The sequence below is a fragment of the Echeneis naucrates genome, chromosome 9 (assembly GCF_900963305.1).
Source record: "Echeneis naucrates chromosome 9, fEcheNa1.1, whole genome shotgun sequence".
NCBI lineage: Eukaryota > Metazoa > Chordata > Actinopteri > Carangiformes > Echeneidae > Echeneis > Echeneis naucrates.
Window position 1 is genome coordinate 18,145,243 of NC_042519.1, and position 26,186 is coordinate 18,171,428.

The window sequence follows — 26,186 nt, forward strand, 5'->3', positions numbered from 1 at the left end:
GCGTGAAGCCGGACCTGAGGTGTGTTCTCCGGTCAGGGGGGGGGGGGGGGGGTCACACTGCGGGTATGGACGACCGTGAGAGAGAAGGGCGGGGCGGTCTCTTTTTATGGCCGTATTAACATAAAAAAAGCAACCTGGAGAGGCGGAATAAAAGCTGCTTTTCTCCAACAGAGAGCGGTGAAAGGTCCAAACCGCACCCTTCTCCAAACAAAGAGGCGGCGGCGCTCACAGGTACTCAAACCAGAAACCATCCATCAGGTCCGGCCGGCTGGATCACAGCCTGCAAATAAAAGCAAAGCTCCAGCATGAATCACGTTAACATCTATAAAACTCCTCAGCTCACATCCACAGGGAAAAAAAAAAAAAAAAAAAACAATAATAAACAGTCTGAGCACTCATTTGGTCTGAATGGTCAGCGGCAAAAAAAAAATTAAATGCACAAACAACACTGTGTGTAAACTTTATTCCTCTTTCTGTTTGCATGACTCGTGCAGATGAAGGGAGTGCTTCATGTGCAGCCTCTCTTATGCTCTCGGTGGCGGTAGACAGCTCAGCAGATCATACAGAGGCGTTGGGCAGCACGGGAAGTACACAACCAAACTGTCACCATTAATTTCAGCCTTACCTCAAGACTTGGCCATTTATTAACCTGCATTTTGTCCTTTTCTTACAAAAATCATTATGCTTTTTAAGACTACAACAACACACTATAGACAATACATACGGTATTCCATAATATGACTTCTTTGATTAGTTATTAGACATTTCAATATATCTTAAATTATACACTGCTTTCAGTACAATAATGATTTTTCTTTTTTTTTCTTTTTTTTTTCTTTGAAACAACTGGCACCAGGATGTGAGCTAATGTTCCCCTGCGTTTTCATCTCAAGTCTGCTGGACCTTCATCACCATTTTCTGTTAGTCAGGTGAGAAAGCTTCATTGAACGTCATTAAGGTTTTGACACAACATTAGTAATATTTGATATACTTGAGTGTAACATGACAATTGTGCTCCTGGTTGCAGCATTATAGTTTGGAAGCACATGCACAGACTACAGCATATAGCATTTTTAAAATTATTTCACCACCTTCCTTGCTCTCGCTCCTTTTTTTTTTTTCTTTTTTTCTTATCACAAGTGTTCTGAAACTCCAGAGGTCTGATATCAGACTCCAAAAAGTCAAACTTACGAGAGCAACCACTCTGACCGGCAAAATGTTCACTGCTGCAAGGGAGCGGAAATTTAATTTGAGTGTCTCTTGGTTTGGTGATGTATCCCTCAAAGGCTTTAGAGGTTTTACACACACGCACACACACACAGCCACTCACTCACTCACACATGCACGCACACACTTAGACAGACAGTACTGTGACCACATAAACAAGTGTTCTCAGTACATATACAGCAAACACTTTGTATCTGTTGTGAAAGGAGGAACAAAACTCTTGCACAGCAACTGCCCTGACCAATCATTACATGAGACAGTTGTGAAATTAAAAATTAACACATGAGCCTGTTTTTTTTTTTTTTGCCACCTCCTCAAAGTGTATAAGGCCGTAGCAGTGCTTGAGGAGTGAGAGGGCAGACACACATACACGCACACGCACACAAAGCCCTTCACTCCTCATTAACAAAGTCTTATCCTCATCAGTGCTGAATTTATCTGAAAAAGAAAGGGGAAATGCTGCTCTATGGTTAGTAAATTCTACTTGGAATAACAGCAGGACAGAGTGTTTGTGTCACTAATGTTGTCTTCGGTATGTTAATTCCTCTAGGAGCTGAGAGGAGGCTTCATGCTATGTAGATCAGTGATGCAGTTACAATTCCTGGTGGAAAAGACAGGGAGAGAAATAGGAGGGTCCAACAGCCTTGATGCAGTCATCCTCTAGTGTGGAGAAATCAGAGATGACGGGTTTCTATTGCAGTTTCAGTGAACTCTGGCGGAGTCTCATTCGGAAATGATGGCCCAAGTTAAGTTTTGGTGACCAAGTTGGCCAGTAGAGAACCAGAGCAGTGTGGTTCAGTGTTGTTTGGGTCTTAGGTGTGTGTGTGTGTGTGTGTGTGCGTAGGGGAGAGTGGGGAGAGGTGGTGAAGAGGGTGAGTTCAGGCCTCTACATGTTGAAGCCGTAAGCAGGCTGAGCAGGGTAGCCAGTGGCAGCGGCAGCAGCAGCCTGAGCAGGGTAGCCCGCTGCGGTGGCAGGGTAGCCATAGCCCGAGTATGCCGGCTGGGGAGCCACTGGAGTAGGAGAGGCAGTCAACATCAGCTGCTGGCCTGGTCATACAAACAGACACACACAGGGTTATATGCCACATAATACTAATAATGACACTTTTCCCACGCGAGTTCTCATTGCTGTGTTGATTTTTCTTTTCTTTTTTTGTTGTTGTATAGCATCTCTCTATTATTTCTTTGATGTCAAAATGTGCAATCTATTAACAAGGCTATCAAACTGCAGGAGTTTGCGAACCAATTAAATTTACTCTTTAATTACAATTAAGTTTTTTTAATTTAATAACCAGATCCATCTGAAAATGTGTTATTTTTCCACAACTCTATTTTATGAAGAAAAATAACACAGGACCAAATAACTAGCTACAGAGTAACATAGCATCTAAAAAACACAAGGATCTTTGTTTAATCTAGGTAAACTAGCCATTGTCTGAATAATAATATACACCAAATACACCAACATTGTACACCAATAGTTTTTTTCTCTTTCTGGATGTTAAATCAAAGAAATATCAAAAAGCTTGAGAGAAAACCACTTTTTGAAAAACATCAGGCCACAACTCCTGAACAGAAAATCACTTAACAGTCTATGATAAGTATACGAGAAGAAGCTCATCCTGCTGTCAGTGCTTCAACAATCATCTGCTTTTTATACCCCGTGAAACGTGACGGTGATGGTGTGGGATTCTTTAGTTCATCATTGTCCATATTAAAATGTTATGTTACACTGAGAAATGCACATTTGAAAGAAGGAAGCAGACTTGTGAGTAGTTGCATAGAAACTGATACACCATTACAATGCCAATCTGTGTAAATGGGGTTATTGTTGTGGCTGATTTCAATAGCACCAGCCATTTTTATTCACCCATGGCTAAAACTCTTCTCTAAGAAAGAGCAGTTGGATGCAGATGGATAAATGCTGCAGATAGAAACATGCAGGAACCACAACTGTGAGTCCTTCAGGGCGTCTTGCTGCCCATGAACCTACCAAACACCATCGGCTGAGGCTCCGTCACCTCCTCCTCAGTTTTCCTTTGGCTTTCTGCCTCCTCCAGCTTGTCCACCTGAGAGCAACAAATAAAGAGGAGGGGGGTCAGACATGGCTCACGAATGCATTGTACCAAACACAGCATTGAATTAAGTCTGATGCTTCAGTTGTACGAGCAAACCACATTTGTTTAATATCTCATATCAAATAAATAGATCATAGCCACTTCTTTGAAGACAAACTACACACAGTACTCCACAGGGCAGCTAGGTTACCTAAGAGAAGGTGCCATGTAGGTTTGGTGAGAATTACTAAAAACGACTTCCAATTCAAATGTTAAGTCAACAGTTAAAGGGTGTGTTCACTCAAATCACACACACGCACACACACAAAAAAAAAAAACACCTTAACGTTTTGTAGTTTCTAACCATGCATGCTTATGCATGACTACTGAGACTGCTGCTTCTGCCATCATCCCATCTCAACACAGTGTGGAAAGAAATTTCCTCCAAGCTGCTCAAAGCATCAAAAAACTGAGAGCAACTTCACTTTCCAGGCTTTGTGTCCATGCTTATCATCAAATCATCTACAGACCTGATTGTTGACAGTTGTGTTTTTTTAACATTGAGTAGAAATTGACTTGTTGACAATAAGGTCTGTGGGAAATGAAGAATATAAGATTATATATGCTATATATGCATTATGTATGGAAAGGTCCTTTTGACTCTCAGTTGTTGGTGAATGTTCTGAGAACCACAAGTAAACACTGATGAGTCAGGGCAGTGGCAGATATCTCAAAAACATGGGAAATGGTTTTTATTTTCTTTTTATGCAATCTGTGTGAACTGACTCTTTAAAAGTTGGAGGTGGGGCTGAAGGTTAAAGAACTATTACATTGTGTATTAATTAGAGAAAAAGCTACACATGCCTATGCTGAAGCTACATTTCCAGCCATTCACAGTCTAATATCAATAAAGGGTAATTGCAGCTTCTACATGCATCCCATTCATGGCTGTAAAGCAGGCCCCCTGGCAGGTTTCCATGTGTATTTCATTCTGCTGGGCTTAAACAAACAAACAAAAAAACAAACAAACAAAAAAAAACAACAACTTAAAACTAAAATACAGCTAGAAATTAGAAGCGAACAGGTTAAGCTCATCCCTGCCAGGCACATAGTCTTTGCACACTGAGTGGATTGTTGGGGGAATTTTCACTGAGTGCAAAGAAAGAATCAGGCAATGCGCTTCAACTGCGGAGTCAGCTGAACGCAAAAGGTTTCTGATGTAAGTGGAATTTAATTAAAATAACAGATCAGCACAAACTATATAGATTTTATATGCATATATTGCTGTCAAGGGATAATTTAAATTAATTAAGAAAAAAGTTTGGGACTATGAGTAACATTAAACAGAACAGAAGCAATTTTGTCTAGATGACTACAAAATATGAAATCATGTAAATAAAAGTCTATTTCTGACGTGCATATTTCAAAAACCATATGCATTCAGTACAAATGTTTGTACAATCACATTGCTGTTAGGTAAAAATTATTTGATGTTTAATTTCCTAAATGGCTGCTACCAGTTCGACCAGTAATTTAGGGAACAGAGCAAATAGGTTGTCTGATTAGCTGGAATATATTATTTCCCCAAAGAGTGAAGAAAGACTGCATCGCTACTGAAGTTAGCATTTGTAGTCCTGGATCGCTGTAGCTGCTGAACACCTGAAACTAACATTTGTTACACTGGAGTTAGAAACACGGGGATGCATCTAACAAGTCTAGAGTGGCTTGTTCCGCTCACCTGCCTTCGTTTCTGCTCTCCGAGAGGTGAAAATATCAGTTTTTCTACAGTAATAACTGTGCAATAATGACAATTTCAGTATTTTGTTTTTGTTAGCACAACTGAAATTGGGTTGTTTTTTTTTTAAATGCCACAGAACCCTAGATGCAGCCCCAAAACAGAGAAGTTAGAGGGTGAGAGTTATCTGTTAGGCCAGGACAAGCTACTCCTGATCACGAAGAACAAGATGGTGCACAGGCTTTGGCTCCAGCCACCAACACACCCTTTACAATTAAGGGTTCTCCATATTTTAACTTCTCTAGATACAATTAAGATTTGCTCAACCACTGTTTATAAATTGCGCTAAAATTTGGGATCTATGGAAAATGCATTATAGTCTAGTAGGTATTACAAATGTTGAATTATTCTAATCTAATATCAGCAATGGTTCCATTATTGGCCCACAAGTAGCAGAAATAGTTGCTCTTTCTTACAACAAAAATCAAAAAACTATGTGCGTATATATGAATTCTTTTTTGGTGAATTTGTTTTGGCACAGATGCCAAAAATTTTTATTTGAAAATGGAGATACCAGCAAGACAACAAAGTTCGCCAGGAAGCTAATATAGGCACTGCTTCCAAGTGATGAACTCAAAATATGTTAAAAATGTGTTGTGTTTGTGTCAAAGAGGAACAAAAGCCTGCACACGCTATTGCAGTCCTCCAGGACCAGAGCTAGTTAGGCCATACTTAGTCTACAGTCCATGCTAGGTTCCTACATCAGAAACCTAAGAGATCAGTTACAACAAAAACAAAACAGACAAAGCACAGAAGAGAAATAAAAAAGGGCCAGAGACCGTCACCTTCGCTGCAAACTCATCAACCTGAAAAAGAACCCAAAGACATGACCTCAAGTGACCTCACATGTCTCCAGGTCAACACTTGGAAAAAAAATTATGACCAGAGGAAGTTTACTGGTAAATATAAATAACCACCATTACTTAAAAAAAACCTTTCTCCCTCTGCATTCTGCTCTCAGCATCATTAAACTGGTCATAGCACCTGTTTCTTAAACACGTCTGCATATTATTGTGAACCTCTTACTTGTTGAGTCAGGTTTCTATAGGAAATCAAATAAATCTGTACAGTAGAGACCTTAGAAAAGACAATATAATTATGTTACATGTACATTAAAGCAGAAACAACATAACTCCTTATAACTCTTTATCTCGTTCTCTTTGTTGAAGTACTAACCTTTGTGAGGTACTCTCTCATGACCTGGATGAAGTACGGCATGGCAAAGTCCATGATGTTGTGCCTCCAGGCCAGCTCCAGCACCACGTCAGGGTGCAGCAGGTCATAGGAGGCGAATAGGCAGGCAGCAAAGCACTCCTTCCTGCCCTCCTCCAGGAACCACTGGAGCAAAGTCTCTGCTAGCTCAGCATCCTTGGACTCTGCAGCATACAGCATTGCATCCTGGGAAAGACACACAGCAAACAACAAATGAACTAACTCACTTAGACTTGACTCACATTTTTGTGAGATATGACTTTAATGTAAGTATAAAAACAGTGCCATCTGTGGGGACATGAAGGTACTTGGGGAAACATTAGAAGTCTTGTGTTTCAGATGCAATTATTGTTTTCTAACCTTGTAGAGTTTGTCCTTCTTGCAGAGCTCTACACTCTGTCTCCAGCGGTTGTTGCCCTTGTACAGGTAGGCAGCAATACGTCTAAACTCAATCAGTTCATGTTTCTCTAACCTCTGAGCCAGGCCGATGGTATCAAAGTTATCATAGGCATCGATGGATGCTCTCAAGCCCTGTTGATAACACACATAATCAAAAATATTACATCACAAAATGAAGAAATGGGGACCAAGTAGCAGTAACTGATGTCACCCAGTGAACACATTACACTTAGAACACTTAGAAAGGTGAGAGGTCTGTAATTTTCATCATAGTTACACCTCAACTATGAGAGACAAAATGAGGAAAAATCCAGGAAATCACATTGTAGGATTTTTAAAGAATTTATTTGTAAATTATGGTTAACATTACAGACCGCATCTTTCTAAGTAGGAGAACTTGTGCAGTCAGTGGATGACTAAATACTTTTTTGCCTCACTGTATCTGGGTACATTTACCCCTAATAATATAGTACTTCAAATATGCTGCTCTAATGTAACTTAAAATTCATGTGTGAAGGACCTCTAAATTGACAAAAATTCCACCAAAGACCTCCATACTTAGTTTTGCTTCAGATAATTTATTACCTGAGTGTTTGAAACACATTTGGAGCCAACTTTGAGAAGAACATTTGATGTAGATCATGAAGGTTAGAAAATATAAATATATAATAAATCCTTCCTAAGCCAATTTTCAGCCATTTGCTGTGAATAAAACACATTCAGACCCCGCTTAATACAGCATGACTAAGCTTAACACTAACAAAGCACTTACCTGGTAGTCTTCCTCCTCTGTCAGCAGGTTGTTCAGAGCTTCGTTTACGGACTTGTTGTTGTGATTCTGGACAGATCTCAGGTAAGGCTTCACCAGCTTCAGCTGGCTCACCTGGTTCAGCAAAAACAGCCCGTGGTGTTGTGTAAAACATGTTTGGCAATGTAAAAAGTACAGAGGGCAGAATCTGTAAAAGTACAGTTGATCGTTACCTTGCTGAAAAAGTTGACGGCTCGGCTGTGGTCCAACCGTGGGGACAGAATAGTCAGCAGGTCATTTAGTAAGAGGGGTTTGTATTCCAGGTAGAACGACAAAGATTTATAGTATAACTCCACATTTGCAACCTGTGAACAAAGACAGCAAATATAGAAAAAAAAAAAATAATAATAGATAAACAAACAGTTCAGTCACAAAAACTGGTACTTACCTTAGCGATGATGTCTTTGAACAGCCCTTCTTTCCAAGCATCTGTTGGATGAGACATCATTGTGATGACAGCGTTGTCATACTCCTCATATTTATCATAGAGGAAAACCAACTCTGCCCACAAGTGCGACTGCTCAGCTGCACGAAGAACCTGAAGAAAACACACAACAACACAGAGTTCAGGCTCAGCTTTAACGAAGAATTTCAACTGAAAGACTATTTACCATGATTTGAATGTTATTGGTTGCTGATGAGAGGTGGAAATCCTTGCAAGGTAAAGTTAAAGCCAATTACTTTTTGTAAGAATGTCTTAAATTTATTACAACAGAAAGCCTGAAATGGAATGTTTTGAAACGCAGACACTCTACCTTTGGGATGTTAACTCTGGACCAGAACAGCTCCAGGTGCTCCCTCATCTTCTGAGGTTTGAACTTGGAGTAGAGGATGGCGAGCTCAGTGAACATGCCCATATGAGCCCGCTCCAGACCCAACGCCGCCTCCAGCAGAGCAATGAGTTCCTCAAAGTACCCGCGATCCTGGTAGTAGCTGATCAGGTCTTCCAGCTCGTCGGCATGGATCACTATGTGAAGGCCACAGATTTGTGCCAGCCGAAATTCTTCGCCGTCCACACACGCAAAACACACCTGATGGTTGGAGGAAAAAAGATACAAGTTTCCATGAAGAAAGGAAAACACTAGAAGGGGTCCAGTGTGCTACAGTTCACCAATCAGACAGGAGGATTCTTGTTTTTTTTACTCCATAATTCTTTCTGAAATGCTGAAACATGATACCTAAATATAAACTTAATTCACTACATTGTCAACTCCCATGTGACAGAAACACAGAATCAGACTCATGTGGCATGTTACTCTTGAACAAAGTAATTGTGCTATATTTTTCAGTATGCTCAAGTCTGGGAACCAAACACATTATTCAGTTCAAATTAGAATTTGCAGCATCATGTTTCAGCTTTATTATTTTTTTTTTTTTTTAATAGAGGATGAATCCAAATAACCCACTGCAATTTTAAAGGAGACCTAAGCTCTTAGTGAGCCAGTTACCTCTTTCCATGTCCGTGTGCTGTTGGCTTTCCTGGCGCTGTCAACAGCTGCCTGGTACTCTCCCAGATGGACTAGTGTCGATGCGAGGCGAGCAAAGTTGGACACGTTGTTGTACAAGAGCTTGGCTGCTTCATACATACCCTCCTCATAACATCTATCGCCCACCTGGAGAAAAAGGGACCGAAGTTGGCAGCGGCATGTTCTGTTGATCATCCTGACAGCACCACAGCTGTGAGAATGTTCTTACCTGCTGTATGTGAGCATTGTTGGGCCCGCTGACAAACTCTTCCAGCTCAGCCAGGCGGTTTGTCTTAGCTAAAGCGAAGATCAGCTCTGTTTCCACGTACGACTCTCGTGCTTTCTTTCGCGCCATTTGAAGAAATTTTACCAAGTCTTCCCAGTTATCTGCAACACACCAACACTTTACACATCAGCTCAGGTCAATCAGTGCCAGCGTGTAGCCGAGTCATGCAGAAAACCAAAGGCTTACTGTTCTTGCTGGCTGCATTGACCACCTCCATGTACGCTGAAGGGTCAACAGCTTTAATATAAGAGTCAATGGCTTCCTTGACCAGGTCTCTGTGCAGCTGAGCTCTGGCCAGCTGGCTCCACACTGCAGGCTCATTGCAGCGCTCGGCAAACTCATAGGCACGATCTAAGTTCCCTATGTGCTCTATCAATACCTACAAATATCAATGATGAGATGAACACCAGGAAGCGAAATTACTAAAATGGGTTATTAAACAATAACGAAGATTAATTGGTCTGATTTATATACCAAGATTATCCTAATATCCTAATTATTATCCTAATGAGAAGAAAGCAAATGTGAAATGCATCCCCTACTAGACTGGAGAAAAAAAAAAAAAAAAAAAAAAAAACTGCCATCACTGCTATAATACACATTCATAAGATACTACTTTAAAGAAGATGCTCACACTAACTGTTAATAGTTAATACTAATTGATGAACAAATTGGAATTGATCATCAGAGCAAGCTGTAACAGATTTCTATCACCTGTATGGCTGACGTGTTGACATCAAACTTCTTGAAGATGGCAAACGCTTCTTCAAAGAGCTCATTGCTGATTGCAATATTGGCAATGTCCGGAGCATCATAGTTGTCTAGCCTGTTGATGTACTCCATCACACGAGTGCGGTCGGCCTTGATTGCCGTCAGAATCAGCAGGTTCTGGAGATTTCTGGGAAAACACAGTGGGACAATCATATGATGAGATGTTTTGTGGCTAAATTGTTACGATGTCTAACATACAGGAAGCCTGCTTGTACCTGTGTTCACTGAAGACAGAGTTATCAAGTACTATCTTTTCCAGCAGCTCGATCAGCTCGTTGGGCAGATCTGCAGTCATGAAGGCCTTGACTGTGACAGACACCTCCTCGGGGTCCTGAGTCTCTGACAGTGCTGTCTGCACCACCTGAAAGGAGATAAAACAAGATGAGAACAAAATGAAACATAGAAAAACAGCACCAAGATGGGGAGCTGCACCAAAGCCTGACCTGGTCAATGAGTTGTCTTCTGTATGGATTATTTTCTTCCAACACGTTCGCCCAAAGCTCCGGATCTTTCCGTCTTACCAGATATCGAGCCTCACTCTTAAATAATGAGTTCTCATTGCACACCTGAGAAGAATAGATATGAGGAAATTGCAAATGCATCAATATTATAAATATGTGAGTAAGATTGTTTGTACATATATATATATATAAATAATGTGATGGACACACTTTGATAAGCTCCAGGTCACACTGTCCTCTCTCATAAGCCACACAAGCCAGGTGAGGGTCTCTCTTCTCGCAGTATCTTCCGACCACAGTGCTGTCGTAGAACGGATTCTCCTTCAGGAAACGCTCAGGCGTGTTGTTGCTGTCAATGTAGATCTTAGCCAGAGCGTTGTGAGTGGCTGGCTCTTCACAACCTTCATGGATACGGGACTCCAGCCACGGCAATAAAAGCTTTAACCTGAGAAGGTTAAAAAAAAAAAAAAAAAAAAGTTTTGATGGAAATGCATTACATCACCACAAACCTTCTGGCATTTTGGTTAATTTACATTTCTAGGTTGACAATTTCAAACACTAGATGGCAGCGTTGTGCATTCAGCTGTGTCATTCATTACTTGATGCTGAGAACTATTTATGTCTCACATCCATATGTTTTGATACAGAATGAAACAAAGAGGACACATGCTAAAAATAGTCTCGTTAAATGAGGGACAGCTAATATATCTGTAATGACTAAAGCCTCCATGACAATATAGGGGCCATAGATGGCTTTTGGAAAGCCTAAAGAGAATCAACATTACAAAGGACCCTAAAATGAAAATACTTGTTGTATACAGCATAAGACAAATATAACTTCATGTTTATTATATCACTGTCACTTGTATTTCTGATTTCCTCACACGATGGGGATAATAGACGTTTGAATTTCAAAATGTATTTCAAGCTTCATCAAAAAAGAGATGATGGTCATTGGTCCCTCATCCTCATCTCATTTTTTGTCTGCCAGTGGCTACATCCCTACAGAGACAGAAATTGTACTTATTCATGTAGCAAGTTACTGTGGGTGACAAGTGTTAATCAGATGTAAATGCACCTTGAACTCTAGTCATACCTGTTTCTCTTCTCTACCTCCTCCACCAGTTCGTCAGTGGAAAATTGCCCTCTGACAACCATGATTAGGTTTTTAATGACATCCTCAGAACAGTCAACATCCAACAGCCCGCCTATCACCACCGGTAAACGACTGGGGTTCACCTGAGAACAAGAGCAAAAAAACAAAACAAAACAAAACAAAACAAAAAAAAAAAACATATTACAGAGCCCATAAAGTCCCAAAAGTTGTTTTTTTTTATCTCGTGTGCACAAGTTAGTATTTTGTTCGAACAAGTTATTATCTTGTGGGAACAGGTTAACAATAGGCTAAAAGTGTGATAGGTTTATGCTTTAAAAACCATGGGTAAGTTGTGTTTATAGCTTTTAATAGTCGATTTCTCAGGTATGTTTGAAACATGGCAGCGTTCATTGCTTTATTTGAATCATCCCTTTTTTTGGTGGGCAAGATGGTTGAAGATTACAGAGCCCAAAAGTTTTTTTTTTTTTTTTTTTTTATCTTGTGCGTACAAGATAATTATCTTGAGGGAACAAAATATTAACTTGTACACAAAAAAATACCACCTTCCACCACCATCGTAAATAAGGAGATTATCTTAGAGGTCAGCTATGTGTTCAATCCACGCAGTAGTCTTCTCTTACCTTCTGCACATAGATTTCAATGTATTTCTGTAGGTTGTTGCGGTAGAGGTAGAGCACCAGATCGTGGACAAAGTCAAAGCGATCACACACAATGATAAGAGGTAGCTGATCTGTTAGCTTGGCCTCCTGTAAAAAGAAGAAGCCTGATGTTTATTTGTGAATAAATTATATGAAACGGGTAATAAATGAATGGTACTTTATCAGAATGAAGTCAATCATTAACTCTCTGACAAAGGGAATGATTTTACCTTGAGGAAGTTTTTAACCCTCTCTGGGTCATAACAGTTGCTTTCTCTACAGATTCTCTCCACTTCTTTGATCTGGCCCGTCTTACAGGCAGCCTGGATGTACTTGAAGTGGACATCAGGCTCCTGACTGAAATTCACAATCGACCCGAGGAAGTAAAATAAACCTTGAGTAGAGAAGGCAATAGTAGAAGCAGTCAGAATATCTAACAACTCACTGTAATCCAACATGGCTCAGCCACCCTGTGTGACACCTACCCTCGTAACTTTTGAAGGACTCAAAGAGCTCCACTAATGCCTGAGTTCCCAGCTGCTCATGATACTTAGATGCTACCTGGACACACAGCTGCAGGTTCTGTCTTATGTTCGCTGATAGCATGGCCCTTAAACACTCCAACGAGTCCTCGACTGATAAAGAGCCGAAGAAGTTCACCAGCCACTAAAAGCCAAGTCAGAATATATATATATATATATATATACATATATACACACACACACATATAAAAAAATAAATAAAAAAGACGAAGAAAATGTGAGACAGCAGGCTGAGCAAGGGGGAAGAAAAAGAAGTGGGTTCAGACATTTTCACGCATTATTAAGAAACAAAAAGGGGAAAAAAGTAGTAAATGGTGCCTGCTCCCGGGAGAGAGGTATTCACAAGCGTGACCGCACTTCTACAGGCGTACCTCAGGGTTGAGCAGATGTGTGTGCACCACAGCACGTTTGATATCATACAGGTCTGTGTAGTGTTCAAGAGCTCTCTGCAGCAGACCGGCCTTCTCACACAGCTGCGCAACGTGTGCACGGTCATAGTGTGTGAACATCTGATTCCCAAGGATGGCATCTGCTACCTAAAACGAGTGCATACACACATGAACTCATAAACATTGTTCAAAATCATAAAGGGTGATTTGAATTTTTGCAATGAAGAAAGTAACCAAGGATGTTCACTTGAGGGGCATGAATGAGGTTCATCTCGAGCAGACGTGTCTGTAAGTGACCTTCGGCTGGACGGTTGTTCTTCAAAGCGTCCAATAGGAAAGAGGTGCACTGCTGGATCAGGCTGCCCTCCATGAATACATCTACAATCTACCAAAGGGAAAGAAAGAAATTAAAAGAAAGAACGCATGTGAAAAACGTAAAATTTTTGATTTCCTACCATCTGTGAGCCATGACTTCAGTTAGCATGCAAGTTATGATTAGAGTCACACACTATCAAGCACCATAAGCCCAGTAGCCAGATGTTTCTGCTTTTCATATTCAAGCAACATCTGTAAAGGCAGGGGTCTTAACTTAGGGAAGCATCAAGTCATCAAGTTCTCAATCTGAGACTTGGACTGGCGAAGTCATGATGTGGCTTTAAAGGGAGGAGGGGGTCACTGACTCAAAGAATTCCTGGCATTGCTGGCACATCTGGAATAACACAGATGGCGGCTCCCACACTGGCCTCTTTGTGCATTTGCGTGCATGTGTGAGGATAAACGTGAGCACACAAGTAAAAGTGATATATTATATCAGGCGTGAGTGAGGTGGTACTGCTGGCATGTGCTTTACCTGGTTGATGTTGGCCAGCGGCTCCTCATCCTGGACCAGCATCTGGGCAAACTGCAGTCCCTGGTCTGCATTGACGCGCATCACATTTCTCAATAAAAACACCCAGTCTGGGGTGTAGCCCACCTACAAAAGTACAGTTGGACAAAATTGCAATTTTCAGTTCAGCAATAGTGAATTCAAACAAAAACATTCTGTATAAAATATAGTCAGAAAAATTTCCAACAAAAAAAATTACTTACTTTACAATCTTTACCACTGACCAAATACTACATTGGACTTTCATTATACCACTCAATTGATAAATGCAATGTATAATGTATCTGTTTTTCATGCATATTTTAAAAAGGGGAAATGGAAAAGAGAAGCAAGAGATCAGAATACCTTTTTAGCGTACAGCACTATCTTCTGGAACTGACCGGTCTCAGCAAAGCACTGGATGACCTTGTTGGGGACGTTAGCTCTGAGGTACACACTAAGAGCAAGTGTGGGGTCAGAGGCCTTTACCAGGTCTCCCAGTTCCTCTGAGCACTCCAGCTACAACACACATTTAATCACAATGACCAGCTCTGAGTTAAAGAACACTGAGCAGATGATACTACATGGCAAAAAAAACAAAGTTATATATGATTTAATGTGATATTTAAAAAATGCTGTATATCCATGGAAAGCTGATGCTGGTGAAAGCTGTGTTGTTGGTCTGATGCTCCAGCCCTACCTTGTCCTCCTTTAGCCATTTCTCCAGCAGTTGCTTGCGGCCCTGCTGCAGGACAGGCCTGCAGAGCTCAAGAGACTCAAACTTGTTCAGCTGGCCCTGATCTAGCAGAATACCAAAGTACTGCAATAGTGGAGAGGCCTGACCCGGCTGGGCAGGGACACTCTGAAACTTACGAATGGTCTCTGATGTCCGCAGGATACCCTGCAAAAAAAAAAAAAAAATACAGATTCATACAAAAATGCACCTTCTCTTAGAATTATTTTTTTGTGCTGGCAAATGCACTCGTTTTGTGTTAAGTTGTGCAAACATGACAATGTAGCACAAGTGGCAGGCCTACCTTTGGTGCTGATGAAGCAACCTTTGCAGCCTCTGAGTAACTTCCCTGGGCAAACAGAGTGTTGAACTTCCTGGCAAAAAGCTCCTCAGCCCCAGCAAGGTTTGACCTGACAGCCATCCTCAGGGCCAGATCGGGATTCTGCAGGACGTTAGTGGCATAGTTGACAATATTTTCCTCTTCGACACACACTGACAACACCTAAAAAGGAAGGAATAGATGAGCACATTAATGCTTCAAAAGTAAAGCAGTCAAGAAAGCAAGCATTGCTGTTGAGGCATCCATCGTGCACAGCAGGACGAAATAAAACAATTCCATAGTCATTATTATTCCATTTCTGTGAGACCAGTGCAACACGTGAACCATCTGCAGAGTTACAGATGTCTTGAGAGTTAATTTCAAGCCTCTGTCTCGAATAATTTCTCTGTGGACTGTTGCAACATGCAGATTAGGTTTAGAATTACAAAAGACATGAAAACATCAGAAACATCATCACATCATCTTAAACACTAAAGTATCCCTGTAAAGGAATAATAATTATTAATTATTGCTTTACTGTCAGTTTCTCACCTGTCCCTTCTTGTTGACCCCAATAATTCCTGAGGTGGTTTCATGAGGGGCAGTTACAAAGATGGTCTCTGCACTGATTCGGTTCATGTAGATACACACTCCAGACTCCAGGTCATACAGGTGAATGTAACCATACTTGGTGATCAGGTATATGACACCATGTTTACTACCAATCTGTGGTGAACAATCAGAGAGAGATTTGAATTGCTCGGCAGTCATCCTTCGTTTATCAAGCACTAATGAGGAGAAAGACTCTTCCCTCACCTGCATAGCTACTGGAAAGTCTGTCTGGGCCTCTGGAGGAAAGAACACATCGACTGCTTTCTTAGCAAATGGCTGGTTTCCTGCAGCTGGCTGACCAACTTCAATGATGTGCAACTGGAGGAAGAAAGTCCATGTAATGAAATTACCACAGTAGGCAAACAGCCACAATGGAGCATAAGAAGCTAGTACATGCACTTTATTAATTTCAGATTTTCTAGAGGAATTTTCTATTTTGATGACCAAAAAGCATGAAGGTTGTTTGTCGCTGCTCCAAGACTAGACTAAATACACAGTGATAGCATCATGAGTGAAATCCTTGTGTACAATCTCTCACCTTTCCCCCAGCCTGTGAGCGCACTGCAAAGCAGAAGAGGGTGGAGGGTTTGGCATTTCCCTCCACTTTGAACTCCCCGAAGGCAGCAGCATGTCCCTCAATGGGCTGCGACACTTTCCTGTCAACAGAATATAGCTGCATTGCTCCAACCACACGATTTTGCTGCAGAAACAAAGACACAAAACACAAAACACAAGAAATTATTGACCTGTTACCACCATATCAAACAAATAGTTTATAATAAAAGGTGATTCTGGGCGCGAGAAGATTTATTCCATTCTTCCTGTAATCTGTCAATATAAGTGGGTGTCACCAGGTCATACATGTCATCAAAGCAAAATTTAATGTTCATGAAATAGTCCAATAAAATTTAAGATGGACAAACACTGTGTAGCTGTCTACACTGACATAGATAGAGAAATTTAGAGGAAACAGATGATCTGCTACACGCCAGATAAATTTACAAATAGATTTGTTTCCTCTTTTTTCAAAGACTTTTTTTTTTCCAGAGGGGAGGTCGTATGCACATCTACTGTACGAGGCCTGAGTAAACATTCATTTGTGTGCTCATACCTGTGCAGAGATCCCTATCAGCAGCAGCCACTTCTGTTGTTCGTCAGTTCTGTAGTTGATTATCTGACATCCCGCCAGACTGGCATGCCGATCGAATACTTTGGTTGGTTGGGAATCCCCCTCCATGCTCCAGTGGTAGACAGCTGTATCTGTCACCAGAGCGACGGTATTTACCGATATCCACTTCCAGAACATGACCTCTTCTGTCATTGTGTGAGCCTTCATCTTACTCTTCATCTCAATGTTGAAGATCTGCAGCGTCTTGGCCGCTGTGGGGAGGTGAGGAAACAGAGGGTAGCAGTGAGAGAGACAGGCGGAAAGAACGGAGCCCAGAAGCAGACGGAGTGAGCTGAGCTGGGTTTTAAAACCCAAATTTAAAATCCCGATCATTTCACATACTTACCTGAATACTAATAAACGAATGATGTCTTATTTATAGCCACTTTTGAAGTTCCACTGTATCACATGCTAAAATATATATGCTGTAATATACAGCTCCTAAAATCATCAGTCTCATATAATGATAATGACCAAATGAATCAAAAGAAGATCATTTCAGTCTGTTTCTGACTCTCTGAAATGTAGTGTCTCTAAATGTTTAATTTATTTTTTAAACCAATTCTTCCTTCAATTCACCCAAACTCATTCAACTTCCCTCACCTAGAGCAAAGATAAATTTGGCTTTATTTGTGCCTTGTGTTTTTAGCACCACCTGATCACAACACAGTTGAACTGAACTGTGTTTGTAGAGTTTACAGCATTCAAAAAAAAAAAGTTAAATTTTAAGGAGAAAACTGCTGACAGCATTTCAATATGCAAATACTTTTGGTGACAATGTCAGGTGACATTTAATGCTAACCAACCACAAACAAAATGATTCCATCAATCCCAAATGAAACTGGACATGTGGAAATGACAAAATGATTTGAACGTACTGTCTCTGTGCTCTAGAGTACCGTACATATGCCTGCTCACAACCTCAACTTACCAATTAGTTGGATAGAAACAAACGGGTGAGGAAAGGTATGATTCAGCTGCTGTGCAAAGCAGCAACAGCACACACAGCTATAATGATTCAGTAATGGCATCCCTTATATGCAGCAGGGAAAGATCTGAATGTTAATACGGCCACTGGCACACGCTCACACAAGCGTGCAAAGACACACAGTTCCCAGCTTATCAGTATATAATACCTGACGATGCATATGACACACACACTCTACCAGCATACGACAAGTCATGCTAACACATGTATAGTTCTCATAAAAGTAGGAAACCGTATTTGCCTGCAGGTTAGGTTAGAGGAGGGGTGTGATACTGATGAAATTTACTGGCAGCAGGACTCTTTTCTAAAGCGGTGTCTCTGCTTTTGAGTGATTAGTGGTCAAAATAGCTCTGTGTACTTGAGAGGAGCATGTGGGAAGCTTTTATGAGAGAGACATGGCTACTGTATCATCACAACGGGGTGCCAGACGGGAAGACAGACAGAAAGCAACTCACCGTCTGAAAAATGACAGAAAGCAAGGGAGAAAAAGCAAAGTGTCAATCAGGTAGGAATGAGAAGACAAAGAGAGACCACAGGGGAAAGGGGAATATTATCCTCAGAGGGTGAGGGAAGGGGGAGGGAGAGAGAGAGAGAGAGAGAGAGAGAGAGAGAGAGAGACAGAAGCATTAAAGGCAAATCATCCTGATCAGCGCTTGTGTTTGCGCTCGAAAGGCTAGATTCAGTGGCAGAAGATCAATTTGCACAACCAATTTAGTGTGTTCAGGCAATAGAGCTCAGTGCACTCTACATATTCACAGCAATGACAGAGCACTAGTCTGTGTGTGACTGTGGTTTTCCCACGGCAAGACTAGTATATGGCTAAATCTGTTAAACTGGAGACAAATAAACAGTGTGAATGCCATGCAGACTTAACCCTGGGAACTGAAACAAAAATAACCTCAATTCCTGGCATAAATCCACTGATAATCCCTGCACACATATTTCTTTTCTTCTAATAAACAGCACAGTGGCTGCCCAAATGTGTGACTGTATGCCTCAGCATCTATTCTCCTTACCTTTCAGGGCGATGACCTTGCTGGCCGGGTTCATGATGGCACTGTCAGCAGAGATGGGTCTCCTGATCGGGTTGGTTGGGTCGGACATGTCCACGATCACCACCTGGTTCTGCTCGCCCACCTTCTCTCTGATGCAGATGAACTTGTCTGACTCCATGGTCAGATAGCTGAACCCAATGTTGGCCGGGTTCACACCCAGGTTCTGCAACTGGAAATATTTATAAAAGGAAAAACAGTGACTATGGTCACCTGGACCCTAATCTGGTAACTTTACTAGTTATATAATTCTTACTTATTGTTCACAGCAGACACTTACAACAATGACTTGGTAACTAAGGCAGAATTGATCGAACACAATCAAACACAGTTGTAATCATATTCAAACCAATAGTGTGATGGTTTCAGCTTAATACACAGTATATCTGAGAGAGTTGGATGAGAAGAAGGTATGGAGGTATGAGTGGTATCTCATGTCTGTATGGTAAACATGAAGGTGCAGCAGGAGATTAGCTGAGTTTACTACAGACTCACGTCAGGAGGAAACCTGGCTCTGTCAAAAGGCAACAAGATCCGCCTAAGAGCACATCCACAGCACACAGACTAACATGCTGTGTGTCTTCGGTTCAATTTGTGCAAAAATGGAATAATAAAAACAACAACTCACTATTTTACAGAGATTTCACATTTCCCTAGTTTAGCAAGTGCCAGCTATTTTAAATTCTTGCTCCAAACTAGTTTGCTGCCGACTGTAGGATTCAAATATAATCAGTGATATTAAATGACAAATGAAAATCCTTAAAACTTAATAAATAACTATTTGCTATCATCATTCAGCCTCAGGTTTAATACAGTTTGGAATCGGGTATGTGTTGCTAAAAACTTCCTGAGCTTTTAGCCACATCTTGTGGTCTTTATCAACTGTGGGTGTTTGTTTTCATTCATTATCTGTTGACCTGTTAACCTCCACATGCTTCACAGATGGTATTATTAATTCTAATTAGTTCTAATTTATTAGATAATTATGTATCAGCTATTGAAAAGAATGAGCGAGGAGCTAGAATTCAACTCACAGTTTTAGGCGAGGCTGAACCAAAACATGTCCAATGAATACAAACAGAAGATTGCCCTTTACTACTGCAAGAGGTTTCCTATACGCAGACTAAAACTAAAACTAAGGTAGGAGTAAAATATTCCAACTTCACAGAGTGTTAAGAGCTTTGGCGGAGTTCTGCCTGTCTCACAATGACAGTAAAATTCAGTGGGAAAACATAAATGGCAGCTGCTGATATTTGCCTTTGCAGGGGAAAAAACAGCGAGCAGCAAAGCCAAGCGGTGTTTCGATTAAAATAGCAGCAGGTCTGCTCCAATTTTCCAGGGATATTCTTAAAGGTTGCCTTCCAGACTGGAAGTCTGGCAGTAGATGGAGTCAGGGAACAAGTGTGGGCACAGCACACAGCAGGACGTTTTATTTAACACTGTTATTAAAGCTGCTAATAATTTACTGAATTTAAAGAATCAGGAAAATATGCTGGTTGCCTGACGTGAGCAGAGCCCTGATTATATCCTGACATTGAATTTAATCATCTATATGACCAGGCAGCTGTAATCTAATTAGTATAAGAATATTCAACCTAAATGAGTCTGAGGCAACACAAAAAATTCCCCAACAGAGATCTGAGAATAAATAATTCGGGGTTTTTTTTTTGTTTGTTTGTTTGTTTGTTTGTTTTAGAAAGTACCTTTAGTAAATCTCATCCATTATTCTGAATGTTTACTTTCCTAATGAGTAAAAGGCCCAAAACACAAAGACAACGCTGATGTCAACTTCCGCCACATCAAACCTTAGTAGAAATAATAAACATGATTTGCTCCTCCTAGGTTAACGGCTGCTGAACAGAGGAATTATTGTGCACATTGTCAAACTAACTATGAAGTGAAAGAGGGCAGACCAAAACATGCACTTTCCCTCTGATGACTGAGCTGACTGCAGTATGCAGTCTGAGGCAAGAGGAAAGGAATCCTTCACTCATCACAAGGACCGTACTATCCTCCAGTTGGCTGGTAGAGCAGGACGACCCATCATGACCGCTGAGCCATTTTAATCATGTCATCTTCAAAACAGGAAGGATGTACAGTAACGGTCAAGTTGAGGGCAGACAGAGTGAAAGAACATGCTCTCTTCCAAGAAATAGTATTCACTGAGTATTATTATTACTACTATTAACTCTGTATAATTGACTGCTCACTCTGCCATCATTTTCTAATGATTGATTAAATGATTAATAGCTGCAGCTCTAAGAGCATTTTAGAGTTTCAATTTCACTTTGTTGGTGTAAAAGATAATTCAAAGCTTTCCCAATCCATGTTTTTTTCAGTTTATAATCAATCATGTGCTTGCAAAAGGAAAGATTTATTAACTATGCAGTTGGGTACACAAATAAGTTATATTGTAAAACGTTGCAATTTGCTTCTCACATAATTTTTCATAAAGTAGTCATATCAGTATAAATATAAATCTGGCATTATACTTATTTATATTTTGATAATGCTCCCAGTCTTATCACACAACCATAACTCAATGTACTGTCTGTCTCTGTAAAGTCATGGGTACATGCAACATAGAGGCTTCTTGAAAAAGCCCTGGAGGAGACCTGAGGGAGGACTGCAGCCATATGTTGTTCCTTGAGACTGCCAAAACTACCCGCAGGAGGAGAAGGGAGGGAAACTACAATAAAGATAGTGGGGAGAGAATTATATGGACGGGAACGAAAGGAGGAACTGACGGCACAATCCAGCATCCTGCTAAAAACGAAGAGAGGAGGGAGTCAATGTGAAGAGAAGAACAGAGTGATAAATGCACCTTTTATGAGAGTTGAAGTGGGAATGATGAGAGCAAGGCCTGTACAGTTCCTGTAACACAGGCCTCTGGCAATATACAGTTCAGGGTGGGGCGACTGACTCACCAGAAGGCAACACTCGCCCCACCGCCCCCCCTCTGCACTCCTTTCTTAGTAGAACATTCCAGACTAAAATTCACACTTCAACTACAACCTACTGTCTGCGGTGACCCATAAACTGCCTCTGGTAATGCATCTTCACACACACACACACACACACACACACACACACTCTGAAACCTGTACCCCTCAACAAGCAAGATCACAAAAACAGCATTAATATAACAATAACAAAGGCAGCAGAACTTCAGTGATGATACAGCGTTGACGGTATTTGGTGAGTCATACATTGGGCGGACGCACTGCTGAAGCACTAACATGTCGCATCAGCAGCTGAGGGTTTTGAGTTTATAAAGAGATTAAACAATTACAAATGAGGAAGGTGGCAAAAAGAACATTGAGTGGGGCTAATTTGTACTTTCTTGCTCAAAAGGTAGGAAGAGTTTAGATATACGGCCTGAATGTGAGGGGTCATATAGTACAAGCCATGAAGCTACTGTAATCAGTCTATTTATAAGGGGGGTGGGGGCTTATGGGCTCAGCACCACATAGAATGAGCCTCCCTTTAACCTTCCTTCAGCTCACTTCTTCATTTCATGGTATTATACATTTTTACATGTTTACAGCTTGTTTCCTGGATCTGAAGTAATCAACCGATTCATCATGCAAGAGAAAATTATTTCACAACTCTTCAGGAAACTGTCATCATCTGGTTCTGAGCCTGGTTCTGCTCCAGGTTTCTGCCTCTTAAAGGAAGTTTTTCTTTGCCACTGTCACCAAGTGCTTGCTCATCAGAGGATCTGTTGGGTCTCTTTAAATAATTTTAAAAAGAGTTTGGTCTAGACCTGCTCTATATGTAAAGTGCCTTGGTGTAACTTTGTTATGATTTGGGGCTATACAAATAAATCTGACTTCATTTGATTTGATCTGTTGTTTTTTAGCAGAATTATCAAACCAGCTCACCAGTTTCCAATTCAAAGAACGTTGTTTTATGACTGAAATGAAGATGTTTAAATCTTAGTCAGCTAAAAGAAAACAAATAAATCATAAATGTGACCTTGAGCTCTTGGAAGCCTTTATGGACATTTTTGTTCATTTCTGATATTTTATGGACAAATAATAATTTTATGCGTTATAGCCATAAATCAACAGTAGCTTTAACAGTTTTTGCCTCATTTAACACAGTGTGCATGTTGCATGTGTGAATGACTGCTCTTTCATGATGGAGTTTAGGTGACTGAACACAGATGCTGAACCCCATCCCTACCAGCTACAGCTGCTGCCACAGATGTGTCCTGCAGGACCCAGTTAGACTATTGTGTCATCCTGCTTCCTATCCTGATGTGATTTGCTGGACTTAAATGGGGCCAGTTCACCTCTCTCTGACGTGGTGGCATTACTTCATCAGTGCAGATATAGCAGCCCACCAGGATGCTGTAAATGGCAGCAGGTTGGACTGTCCTGACTCAACATGACAATCGTTAGGCGCTTTGGAGCAGCAGGACATTTTTGCACTTACACAAGCTGCTACAGTACGTAGGCTGCTGCTCTGACAGCCAGCAGCAGAGCCACATAAGCTGAAAATGACTCAAACTTTTAGCATGTTCATGATTCAATAAACATTTTCCTGTGCTCCTCTTTCTTCATCTCCCCAACAACACAATATACTGACTTTTATGGATCCTACATTCAGCTGGTCAATGAATGGCACACTGTGACATAGCAGCCATGAACTTTGCATCATAAATCATACCAGAATTAACTAGCAAGAAAGTAATGATGGGAAATTACCTCACCATTCAGTTTATTAGAGAGTAAAGTGGGCAGGTAAACCCTGGCTACTAGTGTGGAGCGACAAGATGAATATTATTGAGTCTGTCACAGCTAAAATGATGGCTCTGGAACTGAGACTTCATCCTCCACGTCCACATTAAACTCAAAAGCGGAGGGCTGCTTTGTGTAACGTAACCAAAACATCTGGAGATTGTTGGTTGCCTCCTAAATCTCATGCAAAAGGCTGGTACCTCATAGTAAAGCTACATCCATGCTACACCCCTGAACCCAGACCCAGACTGAGCTGTAAATACCAGGCCAAGAAAAAAAAAAAAAAAAGCTAAACAACTTGAGGCCCAAAGTCCTGGGTTTGCAAATTCCAAGCATTTTTTACCCTGCTAGAGCCACCTAGATTCACAGGAGGATACGACCGGGGCAGAGCTGGGATTTCACGGTGGAAGGTGGAACGTAAAGCAGCCTGCAGTTTATCACTGTCTCAAGGCGAGATTTTCTAAGATGTATAAGAGAAGAGAAAGGCATGCACTGTTGGAGAGCAATTTAAACTAAAAGCCCGGACTTTGCCAGATCCTGCACAGCCCGCAACCAGCGAGCAACAGTGTAGCAGTGCTGTCAGCGAGGAGAGGAGCCTGGTGGCCTGGAAGCTCTCTTAGCCAGCTCAGTTTTTTCTGGTGGAGAAAGGATCTTTGGCTGACGAAAGTGGGGCTACTGGCCAGAGGAAGGGAGCAGAGAAAGCTGGGGGTGGGGGCCGAGTGTTTTTTTTTTTTTTTTCTCCCCCCCTTTCTTTCTCCCAGTGAAAGGCCATTTCACTGCCTGCTGTTACCATAACAACAGGCTACAGAGCAGGGGAGGCGGAGGGGTGCGTCACAAAGTTTCTCTTTGGGCTGCAAGACTCCGAGCAGTGGGGCTGCTATGGGACAACGATTATCAAAGTCCGAACCGGAGAAGAAAAGGGGGCCGTAGTGGAAATAGTTCCTCCACAGACGACCAAATAACTGGCTACTTGTTTTCTTTTTTTTTTTTGTCACAGATTGTACAAGGGTACTTTGTGTTGATTTTCCACCAAGAGACTGCCAACTAAAGACTACAGGGCCTGTGCTACTCTTTTATGTTGATGCTGATCATCTTGAAGCTGCACAGATGCTCTTCTGGCATTAATAAACAAAAAAAAAAAAAAAAAAAAAGCAAAGCTGGGAGGCACGTTAAATCAATGTCATATTGAAACTGTAACACAAAACTAGACGTCATGTGATTTATTTATTTTTTTTTGTTTTTTTTTTTGGAGATTGCAATATCAAGATTTTGCAGCTGAGTGATGCAAATTTCTGAACTCATTTGAACTGTTTTAAGTGAGAGAATGCAAAATAAAACCTTATTCACTTTCACTTACGAGAAAAGGGGATCCTGTCTGGGAAGACTTGATACTTTTTTTGTTGTAAATCTATCATTTTGTCAGCCCAGTGCAGGAACTGGACATTTGCACACGCGCACGCGCGCACGCGCACACACACACACACACACACACACACACACACACACACACACACAGAGACCAGTGTTGTTTTTGTTTGTTGCTGAAGGCTTCAAAGTAAGAATATGTTGCTGCAGGACATGACAAAAACAACAACAGCAACATGGAAGCCACAAAGCTTGAGTGCCATTCAGGTCTCAGTTACAACATAACCACGAACAGCTGAGCGCAGTTGGCTGCAACAAAAAGTGTCAAAACACCGCAGTTTGAATCGGCGGCGGATTGAAAATGACAGCGTTTCTTTTCTCCACAAGAAGGTTTAAAAAAAACACACACACAAACACACACAAACACAAACACAAACACACAAACTGCGGCGTATCCACACAAACACAAACACAAACACGCCGGTCCGCATTGGAGCTGTACACACGATCCCATTTTTCACAAGTCATCATCTGGCCGGCCGGAGAAAACGAGGCCTGTGGCTATATTGAGCACCACCCTGCAGCTCCGGTCGGAGCGCATTTAAATGCGACATGTGCGGTGTGTTAGCGGACCTGCAGCAGCTGCACCCGAAATAACAACGGCAACAACAATGATAATGATAAAGAAATGAATGAAATGAGAGGAAATCGGTTTTAGCGGCTCTCCCCCACCACCACCACCACCTCCGCCTCCTCCAGAGTCTGCTTACCTGCAGATGTTCCTGAAATCGTATCGGCAGTATCTGAGCCATTTCTGGAGGATTTGTCGGCGTGAAGGATCCGTGAGGAAGGAAAGGGGAAGGGGACGGCAGGAGGTGGAGGTGTGCGCCCTGAACGTCTCCAAAAGCCAGATATGGTGGGCAGAAGTAGGCGGCTGCGTTGAAATCACACCAAATCCTGCGACTGCTCCCATTCACCCCCCCTCCTTCTCTCTCTCTCTCTCTCTCTCTCTCTCTCCCCCCACCCCCCCCAACGCCAGTCAAAAACTCCGCTCCTCCGCCAAGAAAACTAGTTCCGCCTCCACCAGGTCCTCCCAGAGCCCTGCGCGGATCCGGATCCGGGCCTGGGCCTGGGCCTGGGCCTGGACATCCGTGCTGAGTAACCGTACGTG

General features: G+C 41.5%; 1 protein-coding gene across 5 annotated transcripts; it reads right to left on the reverse strand.

The window, feature by feature from the left end:
• Positions 1-769: 769 nt before the first annotated feature.
• On the reverse strand, positions 770-25,987 carry cltcl1 (clathrin, heavy chain-like 1). Of its 5 annotated transcripts, XM_029510151.1 has the most exons (33): positions 25,786-25,987; positions 18,870-19,077; positions 18,309-18,311; positions 16,809-17,077; positions 16,236-16,397; positions 15,902-16,015; positions 15,638-15,811; positions 15,071-15,268; positions 14,734-14,934; positions 14,400-14,552; positions 14,019-14,141; positions 13,416-13,553; positions 13,151-13,315; positions 12,723-12,903; positions 12,468-12,631; positions 12,220-12,345; positions 11,579-11,721; positions 10,693-10,927; positions 10,465-10,587; positions 10,237-10,382; positions 9,965-10,148; positions 9,437-9,629; positions 9,194-9,351; positions 8,947-9,111; positions 8,254-8,529; positions 7,887-8,036; positions 7,672-7,803; positions 7,463-7,573; positions 6,652-6,822; positions 6,256-6,477; positions 5,859-5,885; positions 3,221-3,296; positions 770-2,274 (listed from the first exon to the last, which is right to left on the reverse strand). In XM_029510151.1, the coding sequence occupies exons 1-33, from the start codon at positions 25,825-25,827 to the stop codon at positions 2,114-2,116; spliced, it is 5,094 nt and encodes a 1,697-aa protein (XP_029366011.1). In that variant the 5' UTR covers positions 25,828-25,987; the 3' UTR covers positions 770-2,113. The 5 variants fall into 5 exon arrangements, with proteins under 5 accessions (XP_029366011.1, XP_029366012.1, XP_029366013.1 ...); XM_029510152.1 differs by lacking the exon at positions 18,309-18,311; XM_029510153.1 differs by lacking the exon at positions 5,859-5,885.
• Between the last annotated feature and the right edge of the window lie 199 nt (positions 25,988-26,186).